The sequence below is a fragment of the Neofelis nebulosa genome, chromosome 15 (genome assembly GCF_028018385.1).
Source record: "Neofelis nebulosa isolate mNeoNeb1 chromosome 15, mNeoNeb1.pri, whole genome shotgun sequence".
Taxonomy (NCBI): Eukaryota; Metazoa; Chordata; class Mammalia; order Carnivora; family Felidae; genus Neofelis; species Neofelis nebulosa.
The window spans coordinates 17,115,553-17,142,623 of NC_080796.1; the positions used below are offsets into that span (position 1 = coordinate 17,115,553).

At 46.5% G+C, this 27,071-nt stretch overlaps 1 protein-coding gene across 5 annotated transcripts in view; it reads right to left on the minus strand.

Annotated features, from left to right (window-relative positions):
• ADCY10 (adenylate cyclase 10) overlaps positions 1-27,071 on the minus strand; it is a 76,216-nt gene that overhangs the window by 25,144 nt on the left and 24,001 nt on the right. For all 5 annotated transcript variants that reach the window (XM_058701624.1, XM_058701626.1, XM_058701623.1 and 2 more), the window contains 9 exons: positions 24,872-24,927; positions 21,912-22,065; positions 19,360-19,552; positions 18,767-18,853; positions 14,522-14,796; positions 11,940-12,076; positions 6,674-6,802; positions 5,178-5,456; positions 4,777-5,067 (listed from right to left, as the gene is read on the minus strand). In XM_058701624.1, the coding sequence (XP_058557607.1) occupies positions 4,777-5,067; positions 5,178-5,456; positions 6,674-6,802; positions 11,940-12,076; positions 14,522-14,796; positions 18,767-18,853; positions 19,360-19,552; positions 21,912-22,065; positions 24,872-24,927 (1,601 nt within the window). The remainder of the gene's footprint in view (positions 1-4,776; positions 5,068-5,177; positions 5,457-6,673; positions 6,803-11,939; positions 12,077-14,521; positions 14,797-18,766; positions 18,854-19,359; positions 19,553-21,911; positions 22,066-24,871; positions 24,928-27,071) is intronic.

Sequence of the window (27,071 nt, forward strand, 5' to 3'; positions counted from 1 at the left end):
GGGCTTGATCTCACAAACTGTGAGATCATGACCGCTGAAATCAAGAGTCGGACGCTTAACAGACTGAACCACCCAGGCGCCCCAACATCTCTCTATTTTTTTATGTTTCAAATTGTAATAGTGATAGAAGGAGATGCAGAGACAAGCAATATTGGCTAGAAAAGGAAACAAAGTTGGGGAGGGGTGCCTGGTGGCTCAGTCGGTTGAGCATCTGACTTGCTGATTTTGGCTCAGGTAATTTCACAGTGAGTGAGTTCAAGCCCCAGGTTGGGCTCTCCTGACAGTGTGGGGCCTACTTGGGATTCTCTCTTCTCTCTCTCTCTCTCTCTCTCTCTCTGCTCCTCCCCAACTCTATGCATGTGCATGCTCTCTCTCTCCCTCTCAAAATAAATAAATAAAAATGAAAAAACTTTAAAAAGAAGAAATAAAGTTGGGGAATACAAGATATGGTTTTTGTCGTTATATCATCTACCCCTCAGGTGAATCATATTATTTATTGTTCTCAATATTCTTCGTATACGAAGGAAATATTTTATGAAAAGTTCCCTACTTCAAAGAGAAGCTGTCAAATCGAAAGGAAAAAACATAGGGGCGCCTGGGCGGCTCAGTCAGTTGAGCTTCCGACTTCAGCTCAGGTCGTGATCTCACGGTTCGTGAGTTCGAGCCCCGCGTCAGGCTCTGTGCTGACACCTCAGGGCCTGGAGCCTGCTTCGGATTCTGTGTCCCCCTCTCTCTCTGCTCTTCCCCTGCTCACATGCTGTCTCTCTCTCAAAAACAAATAAAGATTAAAAAAAAAATTTTTTTTAAAGGAAAAAATATACACAAAATGCTTGTAGGTTCTCAGAGGGAGAAAAGCCAAGATATCACTTGCTCATCTCGGGGTTTCAAAGACCTGGAAATAAGACCTCAGCTTCAAGGTGACAGATTGAACTCTTTTGTTTCTCTCCTGTACCTCCGGGTCTACGACAATTTTACCCCATTAAAATGAGAATAAAATACATTTTTTTAATTTTTTTTTTATTTTTATTTTTTTTTAATTTATTTTTATTTTTGGGACAGAGAGAGACAGAGCATGAACGGGGGAGGGGCAGAGAGAGAGGGAGACACAGAATCGGAAACAGGCTCCAGGCTCCGAGCCGTCAGCCCAGAACCTGACGCGGGGCTCGAACTCACGGACCGCGAGATCGTGACCTGGCTGAAGTCGGACGCTTAACCGACTGCGCCACCCAGGCGCCCCTAAAATACATTTTAAAAGCACAAACCCACAATGTATAAAATAGAAGGGATCAATTCCTGTCTTGGGGCCTTTGTGCTGTCTATCCTCTGCCTGGATGCTCTCCCTCACCAACCCTGAGACAAAATCCCTCATTTCCTTCATCTTTCTAGGAATCTCACCTCTCAATGAAGGCTTCCTAATGGCTCTACATTCCTAATCCCCCTGGCCCTAACTAATATTCTTTTCAGTTTTCTTCCTTGGGATGGGATTTACCCCTTGTGACATCCTATAGATTTGACTTCCTTATTAAATTTTTTTCTCCATCGTCTGCTTTTCCACAAGAGAATGCTCTTTTTTTAAAATTTATTATTTTTATGGGGCGCCTGGGTGGCGCAGTCGGTTAAGCGTCCGACTTCAGCCAGGTCACGATCTCGCGGTCCGTGAGTTCGAGCCCCGCGTCGGGCTCTGGGCTGACGGCTCGGAGCCTGGAGCCAGTTTCCGATTCTGTGTCTCCCTCTCTCTCTGCCCCTCCCCCGTTCATGCTCTGTCTCTCTCTGTCCCAAAAATAAAAAAACGTTGAAAAAAAAAATTTATTATTTTTGTTATTTAAAAAAATTTTTTTTAATGTTTATTTGTTTTTGAGAGACACAGAGACAGAACGCGAGTGAGTTGGGGCAGAGAGAGAGGGAGGCACAGAATCTGAAGCCTGTCCGAGCTGTCAGCACAGAGCCTGACGCGGGGCTCGAACTCACAAGCCGTGAGATCATGACCTGAGGCGGAGTTGGGCGCTCAACTGACTGAGCCACCCAGGCGCCCCTGGTGGATGGGATTTCAACACGTTTGGAAGACAAAGGAGCAAGAGGAGTGGTCATTGATGAAGTAGGTAGAGCGACCTGAAGGACGGAGCCCCGGAGAAAGATCTTTGGGGATCGAGACTCATGAAAATAACAACGTTCAAGAAGGACTCGAGGACTGAGAGAAAATTGAAAAGAGAATCAACTTCCTCCCTATCTAATCGACACCTAATGGCATGTCTTTGAACCTCTTCCAATTACAGCTGACCTTTGAACAACACGAGGGTTTTGGGACGCCGACCCCTCCCCACCCCCAGCAGTTGAAAATTCACACATAACTTTTGACTTGCCAAAACCTTAACAGTCTACTGTTGACCAGAAGCCTTGCTGATAACCTAAAACTGATTACCATATTTCTGTTTTCTGTATTATATACTGTAGCCTTGCCATTAAGTACTAGAGAAAAGAAAATATTATTTATTTTTTTTAAATTTTTTTTTAATGTTTATTTATTTTTGAGAAAGAGACAGAGTGTGAGTGGGGCAGGAGCAGAGTGAGAGGGAGACACAGAATGCGAAGCAGGCTCCAGGCTCTGAGCTGTCAGCCCAGAGCCCGATGCGGGGCTCGAACTCACAAACTGTGAGATCATGACCTGAGCTGAAGTCGGACGCTTACCGACTGAGCCACCCAGGTGCCCAAAAAATATTATTTAAAAAATCATAAGAGAAAATACATTTGTAGTACTGGACTGTATTTATTGGAAAAAAATCTGAAGTGAATCTGCGCAGTTCAAACCCATGCTGTTCAAGGGTTAACTGTATGTCCTTCACTGGGTATTATCTACAGGCATAAGGTTCAAGGGTAATGAACAGAGGACCCAATCACGACAGACAGGATATTATCAAGAAGATGTTGCAAAAAAAAAAAAAAAATTATCCTAGAAACTCGAAGGAAAATAAACTTTCATTAAGAACCGTATTCACAGGGGCGCCTGGGTGGCTCAGTCGGTTGAGCGTCCGACTTCGGCTCAGGTCACGATCTCACAGTTCGTGGGTTCGAGCCCCGCGTCGGGCTCTGTGCCTGGAGCCTGCTTCGGATTCTGTGTCTCCTTCTCTCTCTGCCCCTCCCCCGCTCATGCTTGGTCTCACTCTGTTTCTCAAAAATAAATGAAGGTAAAAAAATTTTTTTTTAATTTTAAAAAAGAGAACTGTATTCACAGTACATTACTTGGTTCTGTAATGAATAGCATTTATGCGGTCTTCGTAAGGATTTATCTAATGATGACAATGTATGGGGATAATGATAATGGGGGAGAGGTCCTGAGGCGGAACGGGACAGCGGTAAGTCCTCACCCTGGCCTGCTGTATCTGTTGGCCACAGTAGGAAGAAAACAGATAACATCAGAATTTGAGTTTCAAAAAAGCTGTATAAACACGCCATTTCGTATATGGAGGCAATGACTGAAGAGAATAGTGAAGTCAAGGTGTTTGTCCCTGAGAAGCACTCCTGAAAGCGTGTGGGACACTGGGTCTTGGGATCATTGTTTCAGTCGTAAAACTTTTCAGAAGTTTTTTTCTGGTCACAGAATCGCCAGGGCAAAACTGCTGAGTTACATTAGAGAACCCCCAAAATGAATGAAGTTGCTTTCTCCGACGACGCTAGCAGCCTGCTTAAGACCAACCGCTCAGATTGACCCATTGCCTGCTGCCAGCTGGTTCCTCGAGTCCTTCTTAAAGGTCATTATGGGGCGCCTGGGTGGCTCGGTCAGTTAGACGTCCGACTTCAGCTCAGGTCGTGATCTCAATACTTGTTGAGTTCGAGCCCCGCGTCGTCGGGCTCCGTGCTGACAGCTTGGAGCCGGGACCCTGCTTCGGATTCTATGTCTCCCTCTCTCTCTGCCCCTCCCCTACGCGCGCTCTGTCTCTCTCTCCCTCAAAAATAATAAATAAACGTTAAAAATAAATAAATAAAGATTTATTTTGTAGCTACTATGTGCTGGGCACTTTCCATACATTTCTTCCCAGTGTGTAATATCCACGAAAGATAGGAATCCTGTACTTTTAAGCCTCTGGTTTCCTCACCGGGTTTAGCCACAGTCACCAAGGCTTTAGCTAAGACATGTAGCCCACCAGTTCTCCCTGGTCACCCACGAGGGGGGCTGGAATCGGGGTTGCGACCCTTGGCCTCACATCCATCATGCCTATGGTACCAGAGTCCTTGGTCCCTCTTGCCCCTTGAAACCTGTGTTTCCCCAGATCGCGTGGCTGACTTGTGCTATCGGATGGTAACTTTCTCACTTTTGCTTCACAGATGGGCTTGAACCCCTGCCCTGAGTGGGAGCCCCCTTTTCTGGCATCCTGACCCGCTTAGCCCTGCATAATTCTACCTCACTCGCATTCTTTCTCCGCTGGAACCTTGTTTCAGACCTGACGGACAAAGCAACGGCATTCTTGCCTGCTGAGAAACACTCCTCCCTCTTGCTCCTGTTTCTGCTTCAACGTGTGAGACCCGGCCCCCCCGACCCCCCCCCTCCCCCCACTGAACCTTCTATTCCATCCCTTGGTGTGAATTAAGCTGGGTCAGCTTTATCCCTCTGGATATTTTCCTTTGAGCTCTGGTTGTGCCCCCTTTCACCAGCGTGCTGATCCCCAAACCCCCTCTGACAGTCTCACAGCAAGACGGTTCCCGCTGGACTCGGCCGCCCCCGCGCCCCCCTCTCCCTCCCCAGGGGTAGTTAGAACTAACGGGGAATAAAGTAAGTCTTACTTGTAAATCCGCGGGACTTGGCCATCTTCTTAATAGTATCCAGGTCCAAAGTGTTGAGCCGAATGTCCACCGTGAAGTGGTGACAGGGGATGAAGTCGCGGCTTCGGCAGTGGTCACACCTGTGGGCATTTTCCTCTAAAAAGCGGGCGCACTTCAAGTGCATGGCTTTCTTCTGGTCCTTCAGCCACAGCTCATAGGCTGTCTTCTGCATCATAGGCCTGCAGAATCGGATGATGTGGCACTCGATCACCTCGCTTTCCAGCTCGCGGAGCTCTTCCTCCTCACCGTGGGCTGGGACGAACAGAAAGGCGGCGGATCAGCTCCCCCAGCCCCCCTACCTCGCACGTCAGCCCTCTGACCGGACAAAGAGGAGATGTGGGTTGCCTCCCGGATCTACTCACCCAGCCCTTCGCTGGGCTGCAGAGACAGGGAGCGATAGTTGACCTCAAACGAGGCCGCGTTCTGTCTTAGAGCCATTCGGAGCTCCTTGCCGTTCCGGAAGCAATCGAAGATGTTGGATTCCACCAGAGTGGCCAGGGCCTTGATCATCATCTTCATGTTCCAACAAGGGAGAACCTCGAACAACAGCTCCGTGGTGAAGGTCAGGCCGATAATGGCCGCGCATCTCACCAACATCTGGTGGGAGAGACTCATGCTATCCAGCTGAACCAGAGAGATTTCTGCGGGTGAAAAGCCACACAGTAGGGAACCAGTCACTCGTCCGGAGCAAATACGGCCCACGGGCGGACAGCCGTCCTGCTCTACTGTGCTCGCTTCACGCAACCCCGGCCACGCGAAACCAAACGAGGGATCTGCCTGGTGTCTACACCACAGACAGCATGCGCTGGGGGGTACGAGAGAGGCAGGTGCCGGCGTCTGAAACACGCCCGGCATGACGGCCTGATCGGCATAAGACTGATGTCGCGGTGTTCTGATCGGACGCAAAAGCGTGACGGGGTTTGTGAGGAGAGGGGAGGTCACGGCGGGCCACGGTGGTGGGAGGTGAGAGCCTGTCATCCACGAGCTGGGTTGGCTTCTCCAGCGGGCCCTTGTCTGTCCTCGTCACTGACTCACCCTCCTCCCAGCAGCAAGCCTCCCCTCCACCTGCCCAGAGACTCCTTCTTTCCTGTGACAGCCTATGAGTACCACCTCTATGCTCACGACCAAGTGCCAGAGAGCTCTGAGCTCGAATCCCGGCTTCTCATCTCAGCCCAGGTGTCACGGTCACATGGCTTCCAGAACATTTCTACCAGGATGTCTTGCTATTACATCACCTGCAGTGGGACAAAATCTGCCTTTCTCAACTTGCCCACAGAACACTGTAGAAGGCAAGCCAGTCCACCTTCCTACTTTGATAGACCTAGCAGAAGAAACAAATGATGCTTTGGGAAGACCGAGGACCTTGAGGTGTCCCTAGGTCACCCTTCAAAACCTTTTCAGTTATTTATAGATGGCATGGGTTGGAGCCCAAGTTACACCAGAACGTTGCTTGAAAGCCACTTTTCTTTAAAAGAGTAATAACAGAGCTTGGATATAAATTCCATGCTCTCCACGTCTTTTAAAAGTAAATGGCAGCAAAAGCTACAGGATTAGATTTTCTCTCTCGTTACGTGGCGTTGGTTTAATGAAAAATGCATTACGCTTCATTCTTTCATGCAGTTGAACAAAACTTTGTTCAAGTCAGCTTCCAGAAATTGCACAGGGGAGCAGGTAACTCTCCAAATTAGAAGCAGGGAGGCAAAGCCCACGGTGGAGACTTCGACTGCCCGGGGCAGCACAAAACAGACAAACGTCATCAGTCTATGATGACCTTCCTTTCTCCCTTTTACGCAGTTGTCCTCGAGAACGAAAAAGGGGAGTCTAGGTCCTGGAAAATGAACACGCAAATTGTCTTTACCTTTTAATGATGCTGGAGGTGACAAGTTTTTCAATATGACACCACTAGCGAGGTTACAGACTTCCTCATTTCCCTCCTCGTTACCGAGAGTAAAAATATTTAGTTCCTCTGTTGGCCTACTAAAATTCTCTACAGGGGGAGAACAAGGGAGAAAAGTTGAGAGTCATTATTCTGTTATCTTGATTTTCCAAGAAACGTCAAGAGGGATCTTACGAGAGACAGTGCACGCAGAGACGTGTGTTGGCTCGCCAAATATTTTGGAATACTGTTTAAGCGAACTCATACGTGAAAATCGAAATGTATTCAAAAATGTTCTGCTGCCCCCAAAGGATTGGCAGTAACTACCGGAAGTCTTCTGTGGTACATGCGGTTTACAAAAAATCTGATTCACAGATTATCAGGACGTATCTCATGGTGACATATATTTGCACGTGCGTTCAAATATCCACACTCAGATGCAAACCCATTCTGTGGGAGACGACTTGACTCACCGCATGTTCATCAGAGAGAGATTGTTTAAAATGGTGAGGTTGGGGGTGCCTGGGTGGTGGTGACTCAGTCGTTCAAGTGCCTGACTCTCAGTCCAGGTCATGATCTCATGGTTCAATGAGTTTGAGTCCCACGTCGGGTTCTGTGCTGATGGTGCGGAGCCTGCTTGGGATTCTCTCTCTCTCTCTCTCTCTCTCTCTCTCTCTCTCTCTCTCTCCCCCTCTGTCTCTCTGCCCCTCCCCTGCCCTCTCTCTTGCTTCGTCTCTCAAAATAATAAATGAACTTAAAAATTTTTAAATGGTGAGGCTGGATCATAAACTTGCTTAGTAATTTTGTCTCCTGCTACTCTAAAACGCATTACTGACTTACCCTTCAGTCATTCATATAACACCTTCATCGTAAGGCACGGCGATATGTGATGTGGAAATATGGAGGTGAACATAGCTAAGTTTCCAGTCTCCTGGAGAGATAAGATATGTACGCAAGGAGCTAATTTTCCAGGCAGTAAACAGGTGCCAGATGAGTGGGCTCAAAGACCGTCGAGAGTTCATTATCAATACGGTACAGACCCTTTGTGCACCATAGCCTGTGAAGGCTGTAAATGTGAATAATGCATGCTTCCAACCTCCAGGAGCTCAAAGTCTACAGAAACAGAGAGGTAAGTAACTAATCGTCGTGCCAGGACAAGGGAGCTAAAAGCTAAAAAAGCAAGGAGTACTATGTCGTGAGAAGCGAGAAGAAAAAATGATTCAGTCTTGGATTCAGAAAGGCTTCATGGAGGAGAAAGTATTTTGATTGAATCTTGAAGGATGAAGGGGTTTTCCATTGGAAGACGGGCGATCAATGTGAAGGCACAGAAGCCACAGGGCACTCGGCAAGTCAGGGGAGTGTAAGGAAACCAGGACAGCTGAACCCTAGCGTGTGGGATGCTGGAGTGCTACCGGGGGACATGTATTTGGGGAGACGGTTTGGGAGCAGAGTGTGGAGGGCGCTGAACGGCACACTGTGAAGTTGGGACTTTATTCCGAAATAAAGGGGACCTAGCACAGGTTTCCGAACAGGGGAGAGTAGTGATCCGCCAGCTACTTTTAGGAAAGTAACCCTGGAAGTGGGTATGGGAGATACAAGAGAACAGGAGAAGGAAGACGGGGTAAGAAACGGTAACAACGGGCGATCAAGAAGTGATGGTGGGTAGGACTAGGTAGTGATACTGTGCGGCACACCAACGAGACGGAGGAAACGGGTCTAAGCAAGGTAGTGATGGTGCTGAGACATGAATGTTGCCGGTAGTCAAGCGGGGAAATACAGGAGGAGGTGCAGTATGGGAGGGAGGGCGATGCATTTAGGTTTAAGGAGGTTGAGTTTGAGGGGGTCTGGAAGATGATCCAATGGGCAATTGGGAATACACCGTCTGGAATTAAGAGCGAGGCTGTGGTTGAAGCACACACACACACACACACACACGCACACACACACACGGAAGCTAGGGAGTAGATGAGTAACTGACCAACACCTGGGGAGAGAGAGACACAAGCTAGCAAGGAAGACGGCTAAGGAACGTGAAGAATGCTGTCATTGCAGGAGTAGACCCAGGGACAGGAGACAAGCTGAGGGCTGGTTGGGGGGGACAGGAAGAGTTCAGAAGCAGGGAGGGGAGGTGCGAGTGTGTTTGAGTACATTAGGAGCAGAAGAGTGGGGTTCAAGGGCACGACTCGGTCCGTGCTCTTTTACGCGTGTTCATTTCCCTTTCTAAGACCTAGCAACTGTGAGACCCGTTCTTTCAATCACACAACCCATACCAACTGAGCGCCGCCAGGGTACTGGGCATTGTTCTAGGGTTGAAGATTCAAAGGTGTGCCAGATTTCCTGCCTCCCAACGCTTAAATTCCAACAATGGCAGGGAGACAACGAACAGTAGATAAATAAATTAATGGGATAATGCCATCGTGCGATTTAGCTGTCTGATGAAATAAACCCAGTAACAGAGGGTGAAGGTCAGGGAGGCTTTCCTTTTTTTTTTTTTTTTTTAATGTTTATTTATTTTTGAGACAGAGAAAACAGAGCATAAACGGGGGAGGGGCCGAGGGAGAGGGAGACACAGAATCTGAAACAGGCTCCAGGCTCTGAGTTGTCAGCACAGAGCCCGACATGGGCTCGAACTCACGGACCGTGAGATCATGACCTGAGCCGAAGTTGGACGCTCAACCGACTGAGCCACCCAGGCGCCCCCAGGGAGGCTTTCTTTAGATGGGTCAGAGCAGAGAGAGTTGCCCCAAGCAGGCCACACCTGGGCTGAGGGAGAGAGAGGGGCCGGCTGTGCCAAGCGTCGGAGGAGAGGGGACAGCGGTCTGCGGCAGAAATGCGGCCAGGGTGGCGGCAGCACGTTGCAGAGCGCTGGTGAGGCCAGACAGGTGTGGAGGTCAGAGCCCGTGGGCTCTCTGGTCCCGGCCGGGAGGCTGGATTTCACCGCCAGCTCCACGGGAAACCCCCAAAAGTGGCATGCGTGTCTTTGGAAAAGCTTTTTGTTTGGAAAGTTTCTCCAAAAGTTGTAAGAATACGACCATGTACTCCTTGCTCAAAGTCACCCACCGGGAACATTTTGCTTCATGTGCCATATCCTTTTTCTTCTCTGCACGTACATGTTTTTTTCTGAAGCATTTACACACAAGTGGCATCATTCAGGCCCCTTTGCCCCAAGTACCTTACTCTGGATTTCCTGAGAATAATGGGGCCCTCTTAGATAACTAGAATACACTTAGAGGCTTCAGAATATTTCATATTGAAATAGTAATTTGCTGTCCACAGGCCAATGTTGTCAACTGGCTCAACAGTTGGGCCCCTTGAGTACTTTTTTTCTTCCGATATAGGATCCAGTCTAAGATCATGTATTATATTTAGTTGTTGTTTTTTAAGTTACGCGAAATTCATATCCAGACAACCGTCTTAGTGTTTTCAATTCGTTGGCATTTGGCGCATTCACACTGGTGTGTAAATAAAACCTCTCTCTAGTCTCAAAAATTTTTAATCACCCAGAAAATACTGAACGATCTTTTTTTAAAAAAATTTTTTTTAATGTTTATTTATTTTTGAGATAGAGAGAGACAGAGCATGAACGGGGGAGGGGCAGAGAGAGAGGGAGACACAGAATCCGAAACAGGCTCCAGGCTCTGAGCTGTCAGCCCAGAGCCCGACGTGGGGCTCGAACTCATGGACCGCGAGACCATGACCTGAGCCGAAGTCGGATGCTTAACTGACCGAGCCACCCAGGCGCCCCGAGGGGTACGGTTTCTAATCTTAACTCAAACTGTTAATGGGGTGATACCAGTAGGCTGTGATGACATATGCTATATGATGTAACAGCTAGAACAATCATTAAAAATCTATACAAAGAGATAGCCTCAAAAATACTGTAGATAAATCAGAATTCTAAAGAATGCTCAAATAGCAAAGGGAGGCAGGAAAATGAGAACCGTAACATGGGGAGAGAAAAGGAAACTTTTCTTAAAATGGCAGACTTAAGCCCTAACATATCAATTACTGCATTAAATCTAAATGGTCTAAATCTACTAACTGAAAGATAAATCACCTGAGTATATTTAACTACACGCTATATACAAGGAATTCACTTCAAATATACTATGATATAGGCAAGCTGAAAGGAAAAAAATAGAAAAGATATATCATGCAAATATTGATCAAAAGAAAACAGGAGTATCTGGTATAGTAATATCAGGCAAAGCAGACTTTGGAGCAAAGAAAGTTAACAGAGAGAGAGGGATATCATATCATGATAAATGGGTCAATTCACCAAGACAAATAGCAATCCTTTTTTTTCTTAAGGTTTTTTTTTTTTTAACGTTTATTTATTTTTGAGACAGGGAGAGACAGAGCATGAACGGGGGAGGGTCAGAGAGAGAGGGAGACACAGAATCCGAAACAGGCTCCAGGCTCTGAGTTGTCAGCACAGAGCCCGACGTGGGGCTCGAACTCACGGACCGCGAGATCAGGACCTGAGCCGAAGTCGGCCGCTTAACCCACTGAGCCACCCAGGCGCCCCTAGCAATCCTAAGTGTTTATTCACCGAACAAAAAATACGTGAAGCAAAAGCTGATACAATTAAAAATAGACAAGTCTACAATTATAGATGGAGACGTCAACATTTCTCCCTCAGCAATAGGCAGAAAATGGCCCAGGATATAGAAGAATTCAACAACCACAGGGGCCCTTGGGTGGCTCAGTGGGTTTAGCGTCCGACACGTGAATTTTTCTCATCACTGTCGACTCCCCACACAGACCTTTCCTTATCATTCACAGAAGCTTTAATCCTCCACTTTCTGGAATGCATCCTTTTCCCATTCTCCCCCTCCCGATGTTAAAATTATTCTCTTAAAAACTCCAGCTGGCCTCCTTTATGCCATTATCTCAGATTTCATCCTCCCGTACGCGTCTGTAGTATGGGAAACCTGGTGACAATTCACTTTGAGCTAGAAGACTCTGGAAGACAAGGTATTTTCTCCCACCACCTAACATCTAAATCCCCTTCCGTGTGGATTCTGGGCTTTAAGATTCCCCAGTGTTCTTCTGTGTTCTTTCCGAGGCACACAGTCTCCCTCCGTTCAGTGAGCCCCAGGCAACGGTAAGTTCTCTCTCCATCTCAGATATCAGAGCTGACACTCCTTGTCCCCCTGACCCTACGGGATGCAGCCTGTGGAAAAAGCCATTACTGCCATTCTCTCTGCAGAGGACAGAGAGAAAGAGCCTTCACCGGGAGACTTACTGAACAGGTTGTTCCAGGTCATATTGGTCTTTTCCTCCACCTCCATTGGCTGGAAAATGAGTACCCTGTGATGGTCAAGGTTTTTTAGCAATTCTTCACAGTAAAATGGGATCCCACAGCTTCCCTCCACTAGGTACCTGCAGTGGGAACAAGGCCACCTGTTTGCACCAACGAACCATATTTTCCAAAGGAAAAATATTTGACTCATTTCAACCATTTGAAAATAATATTATTCTCTATTTGTTTCCATTTGTTTTCCTTTTCTAGGGTTGCTTTTTTTTTTTCGTGTTTATTTTGAGAGAGGCACAGGGTATGAGTGGGGGAGGAGCAGAGAGAGGGGGAGACACAGAATCTGAAGCAGGCTCCAGGCTCTGAGGTGTCAGCACAGAGCCCGACGCGGGGCTCGAACTCTCAAACCGGGAGACCAGGACCTGAGCCAAAGTCGGATGTTTAACCGACTGACCCACCCAAGAGCCCCAAGGGTTGCTTTCTACATCCATCTATCTTTCTTTCTTTCTTTCTTTCTTTCTTTCTTTCTTTCTTTCTTTCTTTCTTTCTTTCTTTCTTTCTTTCTTTCTTTCTTTCTTTCCTTCCTTCCTTCCTTCCTTCCTTCCTTCCTTTCTTTCTTTCTTTCTTTCTTTCTTTCTTTCTTTCTTTCTTTCTTTCTTTCAATTTTGAAGAGAGAGAGAGAGAAAGAGAGCAGGTGCAGAGGGAGAGAGAATCCCAAGCAGACTCCATGCTCAGTGTGGAACCCAACATGGGGCTTGATCCCACAACTCTGGAAATCATGACCTGAGCCAAAATCAAGACATGGGACACTCAACCAACTGAGCCACCCAGGTGTCCCTCATTTTTAAAAATTACATAAAACATTCACATGTTTTTCAAAGCCAAAACTATATAATCAGGAACATCCTCAGTCTTGCTTCCCTTGCTGACTTTATAAATAACCATGTCAGTCAGTTTCCGATTTCTCCTTTCAATGTTTCTTTTTATTTTTTTTTAATTTTTAGAAAAATTTTTGGACGTTTATTTTGAGAGACAGAGACAGAGCGTGAGAGGGGGAGGGGCAGAGAGAGGGGGAGACACAGAATCCGAAGCGGGCTCCAGGCTCTGAGCTTCAGCACAGAGCCCGATGTGGGGCTTGAACCCACGAACCATGAGATCATGACCTGAGCTGAAGTCGGATGCTCAACTGAGCCACCCAGGCACCCCTCAATATTTCTTTTTAAAAACATGGGGCACCTGGGTGGCTCGGTCGGTTGAGCGTCTGACTTCGGCTCAGGTCATGATCTCACTGTCCGTGAGTTCGAGCCCTGCGTCGGGCTCTGGGCTGACAGCTCAGAGCCTGGAGCCTGCTTCAGATTCTGTGTCTCCCTCTCTCTCTGACCCTCCCCCGTTCATGCTCTGTCTCTCTCTGTCTCAAAAATAAACATTAAAAAATTAAAAAAAAAAAGTAAAAACATAAACAGGGGTGTATATATATATATATATACATACACACTATATATATATATATACACACACACACACTATATATATATACACTATATATATATACACTATACATATATATATACTATATATATATATATATATATATATATATATATACACTATACACACACACACACACAGAAAAAGAGGGGAGACAGAGTGAGAGACAAAGGGAAAGACCATGCCAAGTTCATGCCTGGGGTTATTTTAAATGAGACTTTGTCCAAGACATCTTTCCTCCAGAAGCAAGGCAAACTCATTAGAAAGAATGGATGCAGGGGCGCCTGGGCGGCTCAGTCAGTTGAGTGTCTGACTTCAGCTCAGGTCGTGATCTCGCGGCTTGTGGGTTTGAGCCCCGCATCGGGCTTTGTGCTATCACCATAGAGCCTGGAGCGTGCTTCAGATTCTGTCTCCCCCTCTCTCTGCCCCTCCCCTGCTCGTGCTCTCTCTCCCTCTCTCTCTCAAAAACAAACACTAAAAAATTAAAAAACAAAAAAAAAGAAGGATGCAGATACTAAGGTGGGTTGTAAACAGTCAAGCAGTTGCACTGTCCATGTTGCTAAGGCAACTGGGGTCTGGGCCCCGGTGGAGGCATCACTGAGACACTCAGAAAGCAGTGAGTAAAGAGCCAGCCTTCAACACCTGCCACCGACGGAGAATATTCCAGACTACAGTACTGCCGGACCTTGTTCATTTACAAGTTGTGTCCTTAAACTTTACCAGTGGGGTGCTCGCTTCGGCAGCACATAAACTAAGTTTTCCCAGTTTGCCTTTTGTGACACTTGCCCACGACGACGTCCTCAGTCACTGCTGACTACACGGAGAATGCCCGTACCCAACACAACGAAGGGGAAGCAACACTGAGGTCACCGAGCAAACGTCTGAGACAACCTAACGGGGGGCAATAACAAGGAAGAGGTGAACGGGGTCTATCCTACCAACCACGAGAAATGGCTCTTGAACAGCGGGCCCCGTGAACATACTGAGACGGGTACTTGTAGATACTTCTTCGGGAAACCCATGAAGTCTGGATCTGGGGAACGGACACGGAGGTCGGGACCTCAGGAGAGAAACAGGTTACTCACGCGTCCAGTTCTTTGGGGATGCCCCTGACATCGAGGTCTAGGCAGACCTTGTTGCGGATATCCTTAGGCTGCACGGCTCCGAGGGTGACGTAGGTGGTGTTCCTGTTCTTCATTATGGCGCTGGCAGCCGCACAGGGTATGTCAACGAAGGGGGACAGGGACATGATGATGAAGATAGGAATACTCCGGATAAGCTTCTCCATGAAGGACCAGGAGGCTGCGTCGATGAACTGGCCCTCGTCGATGATGAAAATAATCCTTTCCTCTTTCACGGTCTGTACAAGGTGGAGACACAGAAAAGTGTGGTGGGACTTCGGGTTTTTAGTCACGTGTGCGGGTCTGCATGTGGACCCACTGAGTTTTGTGGGGCTAAATCAAAATCTTCTTTCCAGGTAATTTGTATTAATTTAGATTCCAGTAACTTGGGAGTTTGTGGCGATCGGGACAAAGCTAGCTGGAATGGATTTTCTTACTTGGTCAGAGCTTTGTGTAAAGATAATGTGTAGGATAAATGGGGTTGTAAGCAAGTGAAAGGACCCACTACATAAAAATGACTGATACGTTTACCACAAGTCATTTTATTTTTTATTTAAAAAAAAAATTTTTTTTTTTTAACATTTATTTATTTTTGAGACAGGGAGAGACAGAGCATGAACGGGGGAGGGGCAGAGAGAGGGAGACCCAGAATCCGAAACAGGCTCCAGGCTCTGAGCTGTCAGCACAGAGCCCGACGCGGGGCTCGAACTCACGGACCCCGAGATCATGACCCGAGCCGAAGTCGGCGGCTTAACCGACTGAGCCACCCAGGCGCCCCCACAAGTCATTTTAATCTATGGACAAATGAAGATCTCCCGGGGGTATGAAGGAGACGAACCTCGTTTATGCTGTTCTAGCCTGATGTATGGTCTATGGTACCTTGAAATCAGATCACCTGTCCCATTCCTTGGGTAGGCTACCTCTCCCCCAAATAATCTGAATGATTTATGCACTCGTTAAGCATTTATTGTGCATCTACTAGGGTCAGGTATTGTTCTGGGTGGTGGGGCTACAAGGATGAAACAAAGTGAGAGTTTACATCTTAGTGTTGGCCCCTTACAGGGCACACCCTGGATTCCACTGTGTGAGCTGGCTAAATGGAGAAGACCTCCCCCGCTCTTCCTGCTCTGCACCCCTCTTGGCTTCCTCTGGGACGAGACTGGGTTAACCCACTCATTCCCTCCACATTTTTACAAACAAAAGCAGCAGAGGCTACTTGAAAATTTCACATTTCGTAAGAAAATCTCATAAAGTGTTATGACCCATTTTATCACATTTACACGATAAGTCTACTCTTATGGCCCCGTTCTGTTACCATATTTAGCCGTTCATTGACCTTGAGGACATTTTAATGGATGGGGAGGTTAGCATTGCATTGGTTTTGTTTTGGATTGATGCCTTTAAAAATACGGGGGAGATAGGGGCCCCTGGGTGGCTCAGTCCGTTAAGCGTTGGACTTCAGCTCAGGTCATGGTCTCGCGGTTCGTGAGGTCATCCCTCCCAGACTCATGCTCTTCTCTCGCTCTCAAAACTAAATGTTAAAATATTTTTTTAGCAGGAACTAAAAATCATGAATTCTATAGTGCATCATGGGCCCTGGTTTCTTCATATTTAAAAGGAGAAGGTTGAACTGGATGGTCTCTAATTAATGTGACTAAAAGCCAACATCTACATTGTACTTAATATGTTCCAAGCACCGTGTGAGGCTCTTCCTAGAAAGTAACTCATTCTCCCCTCCGCAACATTCCCAGGAAGTGGTACTATTGAAGCTATGCCCTGTGAAAATTTCAGTTAAGCAACTTGCCAAGGTCGCACGGAGAATAAATGATCTAAAGACAGTTGTCTTGGTGCTTAAAGCGTAGCTTTAGCAGTGGTTTCCAAACTCGGCGGTGTGTCAGAAACAACTGAGAAGTTTTCAAACAAAGGCCAGCGACTAAACCAATCCCTAAGCCCAACCCAAGTCCCTTGGGATCTTTAGGTGCAGAAGTAATAAACCCGTGTGTTTTGTTTTTTCATTTTCCGCAGAGATTTTAATTCAAGTACAATTTAACGATGTTATATTAGTTTCAGGTGCACAAGATAATGATTCAGCAATTGTATACATTACTCAGTGGTCCTCACGATAAGCGCACTCTTAATCCCCTTATTTATTTCACCGGTTTCGCCTCCGCCTCCCCTCGGGCAACCACTCTTTCGTTCTCTGTATTGAAGGGTCTGGTTTTGTTGTTGTTGTTTGTAAATCCATGTTTTTTTGTGTTTTTTTTTTTAATTTTTTAAATGTTTATTTTTGAGACAGAGAGAGACAGAGCATGAACGGGGGAGGGTCAGAGAGAGAGGGAGACACAGAATCCGAAGCAGGCTCCAGGCTCTGAGCTGTCAGCACAGAGCCCGACGCGGGGCTCGAACTCACAGACCGCGAGATCATGACCTGAGCCGAAGTCGGACGCTTAACCAACTGAGCCACCCAGGCGCCCCTGTAAATCCATGTTTTTTAAGAAGCTTTCTGGATACTTGTAATGCCAACTGTCCAGAGTCTGACATTTTGAAATTACTCATAATGCCTCGCTTATTTCCCCGAAGTGGAGAAGGAGAAAGTGGTGGTACAAATTTAAGACAATGCCACAAACTTGTATCGATCATTTATAATGTGCCAGACGCCGTGCTGTGCAATAATAATACACAAATGAATCAGGCTCCCTGTCCTAAGAAGCCCACAATCGCCTGAGAGGCAGAGACACCCATATAAGGAACAAATTGTAATACTGTATGGCAAATATAATAAGAAATATGTTCAAAGTGTTACAGAAGCAGGGTGGAAGAAGGATCAGTCATGCCTAGCGCTTTGGGAGTTTTCACCAAAGAAGTGACGTTGAAGGATGAATAGCATTTCTCCAGGTTAAGAAACGAACAAAAAACCAAAACACTTTGGACTTATGTCATTAGCCCTGGGAGTGATGTGGACAGTATAAAGCACGGGGTGGCGCAATTTACACGTGTTCTGGCAATTACGTGGAGAATGAACTGGAGAGGAGAGGTCTAAGGCACAGAGCCTCGTTGGGAAGCCATGGAAGTCGTCCAGAGTGACAGAACTTGAACGACAGCAGAAGAGAGGGAGGAGACATTCCCAGGGAGAACTGAGTAGCTGTCGTAGAAATGGCAACCGATGAGGAAGAGAGCAAAGATCATTTCAAGTGATGCGTGAATGAATTTGCCATTAGCTAAATCAAGGATCGGAATGAGGAACAAGGGGCCCTGCGGGAGGAAACATAAAATTTAGTATTAGATGCTGAACTGAACGTGAGTTTCTACATCCACGTGTTACATATGGAAGGCTCTTGGAAAGCTGGTTCTGGGTGCTTATGAACGAGGTGAGGACTCGAAAAGAAATCTGGTGATCGCCCACATTCGGTGAATTGTCATGAGGTTACTCAGGGAACGAGGTAAGATGCGGGGGGCAGGGGGAGGAGTGTTTCTGACAAAGAGGCGCCGTTCCAAGTGTGTTTACACAACGTTCCAAGTGTGTTTACACCACCCTGTGACTCAGGTACTGCTATCTGCCTATTTTATAGATGATTAAACAAGGGCATAGGTAAGTCAACTTGCACAAGGTTACCCAGGTAGCAAGTGATAGGCCTGCGGGTTCAAATGTGGGTAGCGTGGGGCGCCTGGGTGGCTTGGTCGGTTAAGCGTCCGACTTCAGCTCAGGTCACGATCTCGCGGTCCGTGAGTTCGAGCCCCGCGTCGGGCTCTGGGCTGACCGCTCAGAGCCCGGAGCCTGTTTCGGATTCTGTGTCTCCCTCTCTCTCCGCCCCTCCCCTGTTCATGCTCTGTCTCTCTCTGTCTCCAAAATAAATAAACGTTAAAAAAAAAATTGTTTAAAAAAAAACAAATGTGGGTAGCGTGACTAGGGAGCCTCCACACATGACCCCTTGGCCATACTGTACCTCTCACAGAGCGAGAAGAAAAAAGGGCTGGTCTCAAGGAGAAGCCAGACTCCCGGGAGTAATGTGAAAGGGACCCCTTTCAAGCACAGCTAAATTCTGAACAGACTCTTGACTTGAGGTTTGGAAGGAAGAAAGGAGAACGACACGCCGGCTGTGTTAGGATAAAGCTCTCACACCGGTCGAAGCCTTTTGCCGGTGGCGTCTGAACCCCTCCGGCCGCCTCCCGGTTGCCCTTGCCCCCGACTCGACCCACAGCGGCTCTTACTTGCTCCAAGATCTTCATAAACAATGCTTCCAACTGCTTTTGCTTTCTGAAGGTGGTCATCCTGGAAACCTCTCGTGAAATAGGGAACTGTACAAAGAATCAGGAGAAGATCAAGTATGGGAACATAGCAAAGGGCGCTACTAGCTGTGTGACTTGGGGCGAATCACTTTCCCATTCTGTGCCATCGAATCCTCATGCGTTAGCTAATTCATGGAGTCCCTTCCGGCTGTCACATGCGATGTCACTGAATCTAGTAAGATACAGGAAGTAACGGGGCATACTCTGTCTTTGCACTGGCAGTCTCCTGGACCAGCTAGTCCAGTGTAGCTATGATGGGAAGGTGAGAGCCAAACGAATCAGCGGGTTTGGGATTTTTTTTGAGTATGGTATTTCTAGACACCTCCAATGTCTCACGAAGGGGGATGCTCATTCAAAGACGTTTGGGAACCATTTCCTTCATCACCCAGATTCCCCACATGAGAAAGGAAAAAGGCGATAAACGGCAAAGAGACGCTAAGGCGTCAGACCTCAGGCAGGGGTCGCTGCGCGGGCCCTGTCCCTCTTTCCTGCAGGCGTCAGATCTAGTGACTCACCCGGACGTGGAAGATGTCATTCAGAAGACAGTGGAACTTCTCGTCCAACAGTGTCTTGACTTTATTTTGAAGGTTGGTCTGTCGTTCTTTATAATGTTTACAAGTATCCAGACCTAGTACACTGGCCATGAATATCTGGATGGTATAAAAATTTTGATGGAAGCTGATCTTAGTCAACGCGATAGCAATCGTCCTGTTCGTGAGAAAGCCAAGAAGCAGAAGAGAGTTCTTAAACGTATGTTTTGAAAAGAAGAAAGAACGACGGAACGCTCCGGTTTTTCGTAGTCAGTTACAACAGAACTTTCCTATATTATCTGGAAGCTGTTCGTTACTCCTGCTTCAGATACACCCCCTCATCCCGCTATGTCCCTGAGCCCTCCTAACTGACCCTGGCTCTGCCCTCTTCTACGGCCCCACTCCCACCACCTTGCTCTAGGCCCTCAGACTTTCACCCGCACTGCTGAGTAACATGCTCCTACCCTTGCCTAGTGCCACGATTCGACGCACCACCTTTACAGAAGCCCGACGTTAACGGCATCGATGCCAATTCTCTCTCCGATCTGCAAGTCTTCAGCGGCTCCCATTGCCAAAAGGTGTAAGCCTACGCTTCTTTTCTGTGACATACAAGCCTTTTCCAGGTCTCAGTGTGCCACTTCTTGCCACTCTGCCCAGCAGTCCATCCTCTACCAACGAACTGGTGAGACATCCCTGAACACCCAGAGTGGTTTCTTCTCCCCATGCCTCTGTGTGGGCTGTCTCCCCAGCCTGGAAGCTTACCACTCCTCACAGCCCCTGGTAACCCCTCGTCTCCTGCTTGTCTGCAAATCTCAGCTCAGGTGCAGCCTCCTGGAAATCTTTCCTGGAGCCCCAAGGTTGCGTTACATACAAGGTTGGGTTTGTCCTAGCTTCTGCAGTATCCCGGTTGCACACTTCAATCACTGTCCTCACCGATCCTATTTTCATCGTCTCTCTCTCCTCTTCCGTGAGCAGTTACGTAGCGGCATAGATTGGGCCCCTAATCCAAAATGACTAGTTTCTTTATAAGAAGGGGAAATTTGGGGCGCCTGGGTGGCTCAGTCGGTTGAGCGTCCGACTTCGGCTCGGGTCACGATCTCGCGGTTCGTGAGTTCAAGCCCCGCGTCGGGCTCTGGGCTGACAGCTCAGAACCTGGAGCCTGTTTCAGATTCTGTGTCTCCCTCTCTCTCTCTGACCCTCCCCCGTTCATGCTCTGTCTCTCTCTGTCTCAAAAATAAATAAACGTTAAAAAAAAAATTAAGAAGGGGAAATTTGGACACAGACAAGGCACAGGGAGAACACTATATAAAGGCAGAGATCGGGTGATGCTTCTACAAGCCTACAATTGGTAGCCAACCACCAGAAGCTAGGGAAAAAGGCATGGAACAGACTGTCCCTCATAGCCGTCAGCAGGAACTAACCCAGCTGTCAACCTCGGTCTCCGACTCCCAGCCTCCAGTACCTGGAGGCAATACATTTCTGCTCAGGAAGCCATCCAGTTTGTGGTTCTTTGTTATGACAATTCTAGCAAACAAATACAGCCCTCAACAGTTCCCGGAACACAGTAGGTACTCAATAAGTGACGGAATACATGAATGAATAAATAAATGTCTTCTGGTTATTATGAATAACCAGCGACGTTAAAGATATTTACAAACTGGCCTTTCGCAGGCTTGACATTGAAAAAAGAGTAGAGGGGCACCTGGGTGGCTCAGTTGGTTAAGCGGCCGACTTCGGCTCAGGTCATGATCTCGCGGTCCGTGAGTTCGAGCCCCGCGTCGGGCTCTGTGCTGACCGCTCAGAGCCTGGAGCCCGTTTCAGATTCTGTGTCTCCCTCTCTCTGCCCCTCCCCCGTTCATGCTCTGTCTCTCTCTGTCTCAAAAATAAATAAACGTTAAAAAAAAAAAAATTAAAAAAAAAAAAAAGAAAAAAGAGTAGAAAAAATACAGGTAATGTAAGGTTTCTAAGCATATTCCCCTTAAAGGCTTGAGGTCCGATGGTGAAGGGACATGAGACACCATTGTCATCTCAGTCACCGTCACCGTCACTGAGTATCACTCTGTCCATGAGGCGCCACATGACATTTCTTGTATGAAAACACATGAATGGGGTGAGATAAGTACATTGGCTCTGCCTTCCAAAGGAGAATCCAGAGGCCTATCATTCTCTATCTCCAGCTGGATAAATTTCTGTTTGTTCTGCTGACCCGATCTTGCCCCCAACGTCCATGCCAGGAGTTCTCAAAGTGTCCGCACACTGGGATTACTTAGGAAACTTTAAAATATTGATATCCAAGCCCCGCCTGGCATTAAATCAGGATCTCCAGGGGTCAGCCCCGCTTCTCATTTTCTTAGTTCAATCTGTTTATCGTCTATTACCTATTTAGTACAGAGGGCATGGCACCCAGTAACTGATAGACTGTGGGTAGTTCACAAAAGGCGAATTATATCGAGGAGAGGAACGTGACAATAAATGAAACTCTTAAGGACATCAGGAATCTCTGAGTTCTCAAGAAACGATCATGGCAAGACACTCACCTGTGGTTCTCACCTTGGGCCAGATACTCAATTTCCATAAGTATCTGGCTTTTTCCATATCCTGATAATCCTTCGTACATTAGGACTCGGCTGCAGTTGGACACCAAAAATTCCTTCATACTACACATGAAGTATTTGATCTCCTTATCACGTCCTGTAATTTGCATTTTTTAAAAAGGGAGCAAACCTAATCAACATAAAGTAGTCGAGACATATATAAAAAAAACACATAGTGATCACGCTCCTACAAATACCTTTAGAATTCCCATGGAATTGCTCATGACTTTTCTTGAGATACTGTGCACTTTAAAAATTTTTGAAACCTTCCTCTGGAGCTTTCTAGTTACGGTTTTATCTGATCCCCACACGCTGTGAGGCCAAGTATTCTTAGAACGCTCATTATAACGTCCATTTAATTTTAGTGTAGAAAACGGAGATTTAAGGTAGCAAACTGCTTGGATTACACAACCCAGAATTAAACCAGGGTTGTCTGACCCTGGTCCTTGCGTTCTTTTCCTTTTCCTTTTCCTCTATAGCACACGAGAAGTAATCTATAGATTATTACATTGGGAAATAAGTTTATTAAATTAGGGTTCCCACGTTAAACAATTATGGAAAACATTTTTTATTCCTACTTCTGTGAAAGAAACTTGCTCTCTTCTATGAGAAATGATCCTTATCTCAGGGCTACTGGAAACATTATCCGTACTAAGAAAATTCAACTTGCTTTCAAAAGTCATGTGTAGATTATTTCTATCACAGGAACAACCGACATTATAAAATATAGTCTTTTTCTGATTGTGAAACTCAACACATGCTTGCCATGAAAAATACGGAAAACTGAGAAGAAAATAAACATCACCTTGGTCACAACCCCGACACTTCTTTTTCTTACATCTTTTTAAATATATGTAATAGGAAGCCTGCCTGAGATCTGAAACCCAGCCCACAATTTGGGGAACCTTTCAGGGCTGGTTCTTTCTTCTTTGCTGGATTGGGCACTGCTGGCGGGGGTGGGGGTGGGACCATTTTGGACCTCTTCACAGAGCAAACACGTAGCCCGGTGTTATCTAACGTCTAGCAAAAACCAGGACGATTACTCTAAGCTTAGATGTTTTATACAAAGCAGCCGAGTGTTTACGTGGTAAGGCAAATTTCTGGGCACGATTCGGCGAGAACCACTCTGCAGGTTTCACTGCTTCATTTGGAGGAAACGTTCCCTCTCTGAAAATGCATTTGAACTTCAGTATTGTCAGATGTGTCACACTCTTCTTTGGCCTGAACCTCACGGAGGTAACTCAGAAAAGTCACGTCACCTTGTTTCTCTTCCAACGAGGCCCTAATATCTGGGACACTTTTTGAGTATAGGTTTGTTAACATCTATGCTGTTAGCATATATGATTTCATTTTCAGGAACTCTTGTTTAAAAAAAGGGTATTTCCTATAGTCCTCACCTCTGACAAGTTTCTTTTTGGCTAGAGCGATAAGGAAAGGTTGTGTGGGCTTGATCTTTACCTCACAGCGATGGAATCAGGGCAAAGAGGCGCCCAGACCAGATTGGGAAACATAAGCAGATTGTGCCAATGTGGCCTGCTATGGCGGTCGGATGGAGTCCTTGGTCTTATACAAGGGGGTTAGGACTTCCATTTGCTGTCAGTCGCCGTGACAACAATCATATCGTAGGACGGGCAGTAAGGCCTCGGAGGAGGGTGAGGGTGAGCATTCCTTCTCCTTTCCAGCCTTCAAGCGTCTGGGAATCTGTATTTACAAGAAGTGATTAGACTCTGAAAAACACACTACTGAGGATCCAAGTACCCTTTTCAGTTCTGGAACTGCTGCCTTCTTTCTGCTCTGCTGAAATCAAGATTCTGTCCTGATATCCCCCCAAAGTGTGGGACAGAGCCTCCTCCTGATTGTCCTAACATAGTTAGGACCAGGATTTAACTTATGATGATACTTTTAGGGATGTTCATCTAACAGAAGAAAATTACAAGTGTTCCTAGAAATGGCTGTCTTCAGATTCCACAGGCCTATCTTCATGACGGTCTCTTCCCCCAGAGGGTGTATCCTTACCTCATTTTAGGCCCCCTTCCCTGTCTAATCTCGTGTCAAGTTAGCTTTCTCTTGATACGCTTCCTGTCACCAAGAATCACAAAAACACACTGCCATTGCCAGATAGATGATAGATCTAAATGTAAAAGGTAAAAACAAAGTTTCTGGAAGAGAATCTAAAAATAGATCTTCACGATTTGGGGTGATGGAAAACTTTTAAACCGTGTACAAAAGCACTAACTGTCAAAGACCAGGTTTATATAACCTAGATTATACAAAAATACAATATTCCGTTCATCAAACACATCACTAACAGGGTGAAAAGGTAAGCACGGGATGGGAGGAGTTACGTACAAGAAACACAAACGACAGCGGACCCGTGTCCAGAATACACAAAAAATGCCAACAGATCTAAAATAAAGATACGACCCAACTGGAAAATAGGCAGCAGAGTTGTATAGACGCGTTATAAAAGATGATGCCCAAATGGCCAACAAATATATGAAAAAGGAACTCAACCATATCAGGGAAGCACAAATGGAAATCACAGTGAGACACTACCACACACCCAACAGAGTTATTAAAATTATGAAGACTTAAAACGAAGTTGTTGGTGAGGATGAGGAACTCTCCTAACACCGTGGGTCAGCATGTAAGTAAATACAGCCATTTTGGACAATTATTTGGTATCATCTCCCAAACCATCTCCCAAACCTCAAGAGAAACACGTACGTGTGTTCGCCAAAAGACACACACAGGCATCTATTTTTCCATTTCTTCGCCTGGAAGGTGATTGTACGCCCATTTTGTGATCATTCGTTAGGAGGCACGCTTAACGCTGGTATACTTTTCTGTATGTTTTGTTATAGTTCAGTAAAGAAGCTTAAAAATCGCGGCTTACTACCTACCCAGCAAAGGGTAGCCCTCATTTCTGTTGCAGATGAGGTATGCCATACCAAACATGCTGAAGAGAAGAAAAGAAAAGATGTTAGAGTGAGAACATGGAAATATAGAAAATTCTACCAAGTGCCCAGGCGGTGATTTGGCAAGCACATGCTGTGTGCCTGGCACGGTTTCAAGTCCTCCGCCCACGTATCACCCTTTACCCCGGACAAAAACCTTATGAAGAAGGTACGATTATATCCATTTTACAAATGAGGAAATTGAGATGCAGAGCATTTAATTTGCCCGAGATCCCATGGGGAGTGGTGGCAGGAACGGAGAATACCGACAGAATCAGTATCTATAACCGGGCCAGTGTATACACGCTTGCCCACTGCGCACTACTGTTTCTTGAAGGAAAGTGGTCCACTTTTTAGTCAAGTGGACCATCCCCTTGTCTGCACTGCCATACCGTTGTGTTACGTCTCTGTTATAGCACGTACCAACTTCCGCGTAATACACAGCTCACGGGGCGTATTGTGTATGTTGGTCTTCCCCGTTAAATTGTGAACTTTCAGGGCAGGACCCAGGCCTGTTCGTATTCGTATGTGCATTTCGACACTATCTCATCTGCAGAAATGGTATAGAAGAACTAGGAGGAGGGCGGCCTTTGGGACGAGATGGTCCTGAATTTCTGTGGCAGACGGACCGCATTAACGGCCCCACTTCTTGAACCCTACTTGTATCTACGCCCTGGGCTCTGTCACGCTACAGAGCCTTCCTGCTGTGGGCTCATCCTTGTGAATGCTTTGCCAATGGGATGTTTTTTGTTTTTTGTTTTTAATTTTTGTTTGAGAAAGAGAGAGTGAGCAGGGGAGAGGGACAGAGGGGGAGAGAGAGAGAATCTCAGGCAGGCTCCACGCTCAGTGTGGATCCCGAGGCGGGACTCGATCCCGTGACCCTGGGATCATGACCTGAGCTGAAATCCAGAGTTGGACGCTCAACCAACCGAGCCACCCAGGTGCCCCTGCCCGTGGGATGTTACCAAACGCGACACAGAGGCTTGACAAATGCTTGGGCTTTGGGCTTGCTCTCTCTTGCTCTTCTGATATTGCCATGAGAACAGGCCTGGGCCAGGCCGATGGAAAATGACACAGATAGAGCCAAATCATCTCATTTATATCAGCCAAACTTCCCACCTACCCACCGACCCCCTCCCCCACACCCCCCCTCCCCCCGACATCGTCCTGGATCAGCCAACAAACTGCTGAACTCCAGGCATGTGAACAGGCATAGACAAGATCAGCCAAACCCAGCCAAGATCAATTGAGTCCCACATATTTGTGGGATAAGTAAATATTTACTGTGGTATACCACTGTATTTACTGTGGCTTCCTATAACGGAGCGTTATTGTGGCATTTTGAATCTTGGCTCTTTGTTTGCCAGATTTACGACCACGGACGTAAAGTCGTTACGCCTCTGAATCTCAGTTTTTAAATTTATAAAGCAGAGACAATGATAGTGTCTCCGTGATGTGGCTGATACTAAGAATAAACTACGTATTTTGAGGTAAAGTGCCTAACCCTTAAGAAGGACTCACACAAAAAAATTAGTAGTATTCATTCACTTATTCACACAGCATTTTATTGATGGTCTATGCAAGCCAAGTACAGTGCTGAACCCTGGGAATACAAAGACGAAAAATAAAGACTCCTTGAACCAACTGCAGCCCTGGTACTGTTATATGATCCTTTAAGACCTAGATTCTAGCTCGCTAATATAAAGAATAAATACCTTTCCACTTTCTGTATTACTCATTTACTTGTTATTAATGAGTGCCTGCTATGTGCCAAGCCCTGGGAGTATTAAAAATGAACAGGAAATAGCTACTATCATCAAAAAGCTCATAATGTGTATCAGATCAGCAATCATGATGGGTATGTGCTAGAGTTACAGAGAGGAGGAAAATGCTAAGTTGACTGTGGTTGTCCCAGTAGACAAGGGTGGGGGAGGGGATGGGGAGGACACTCTATTTAGACAGCCCAGAGGAGAGGGCACAGGAGGAGATACGGTTGGAAAGGCAGATGGCTGTATGTCATTTTGAGGGATTTGAACATTATCATGAAAATGACTGGAACCCGCTGAAGGACTTCCAAGGGGATCCCTACGTATCTAAGCTGGGCTTCTGGGGCTTCTGATTTCACTAAAGACCGAGAGGAGGAAAA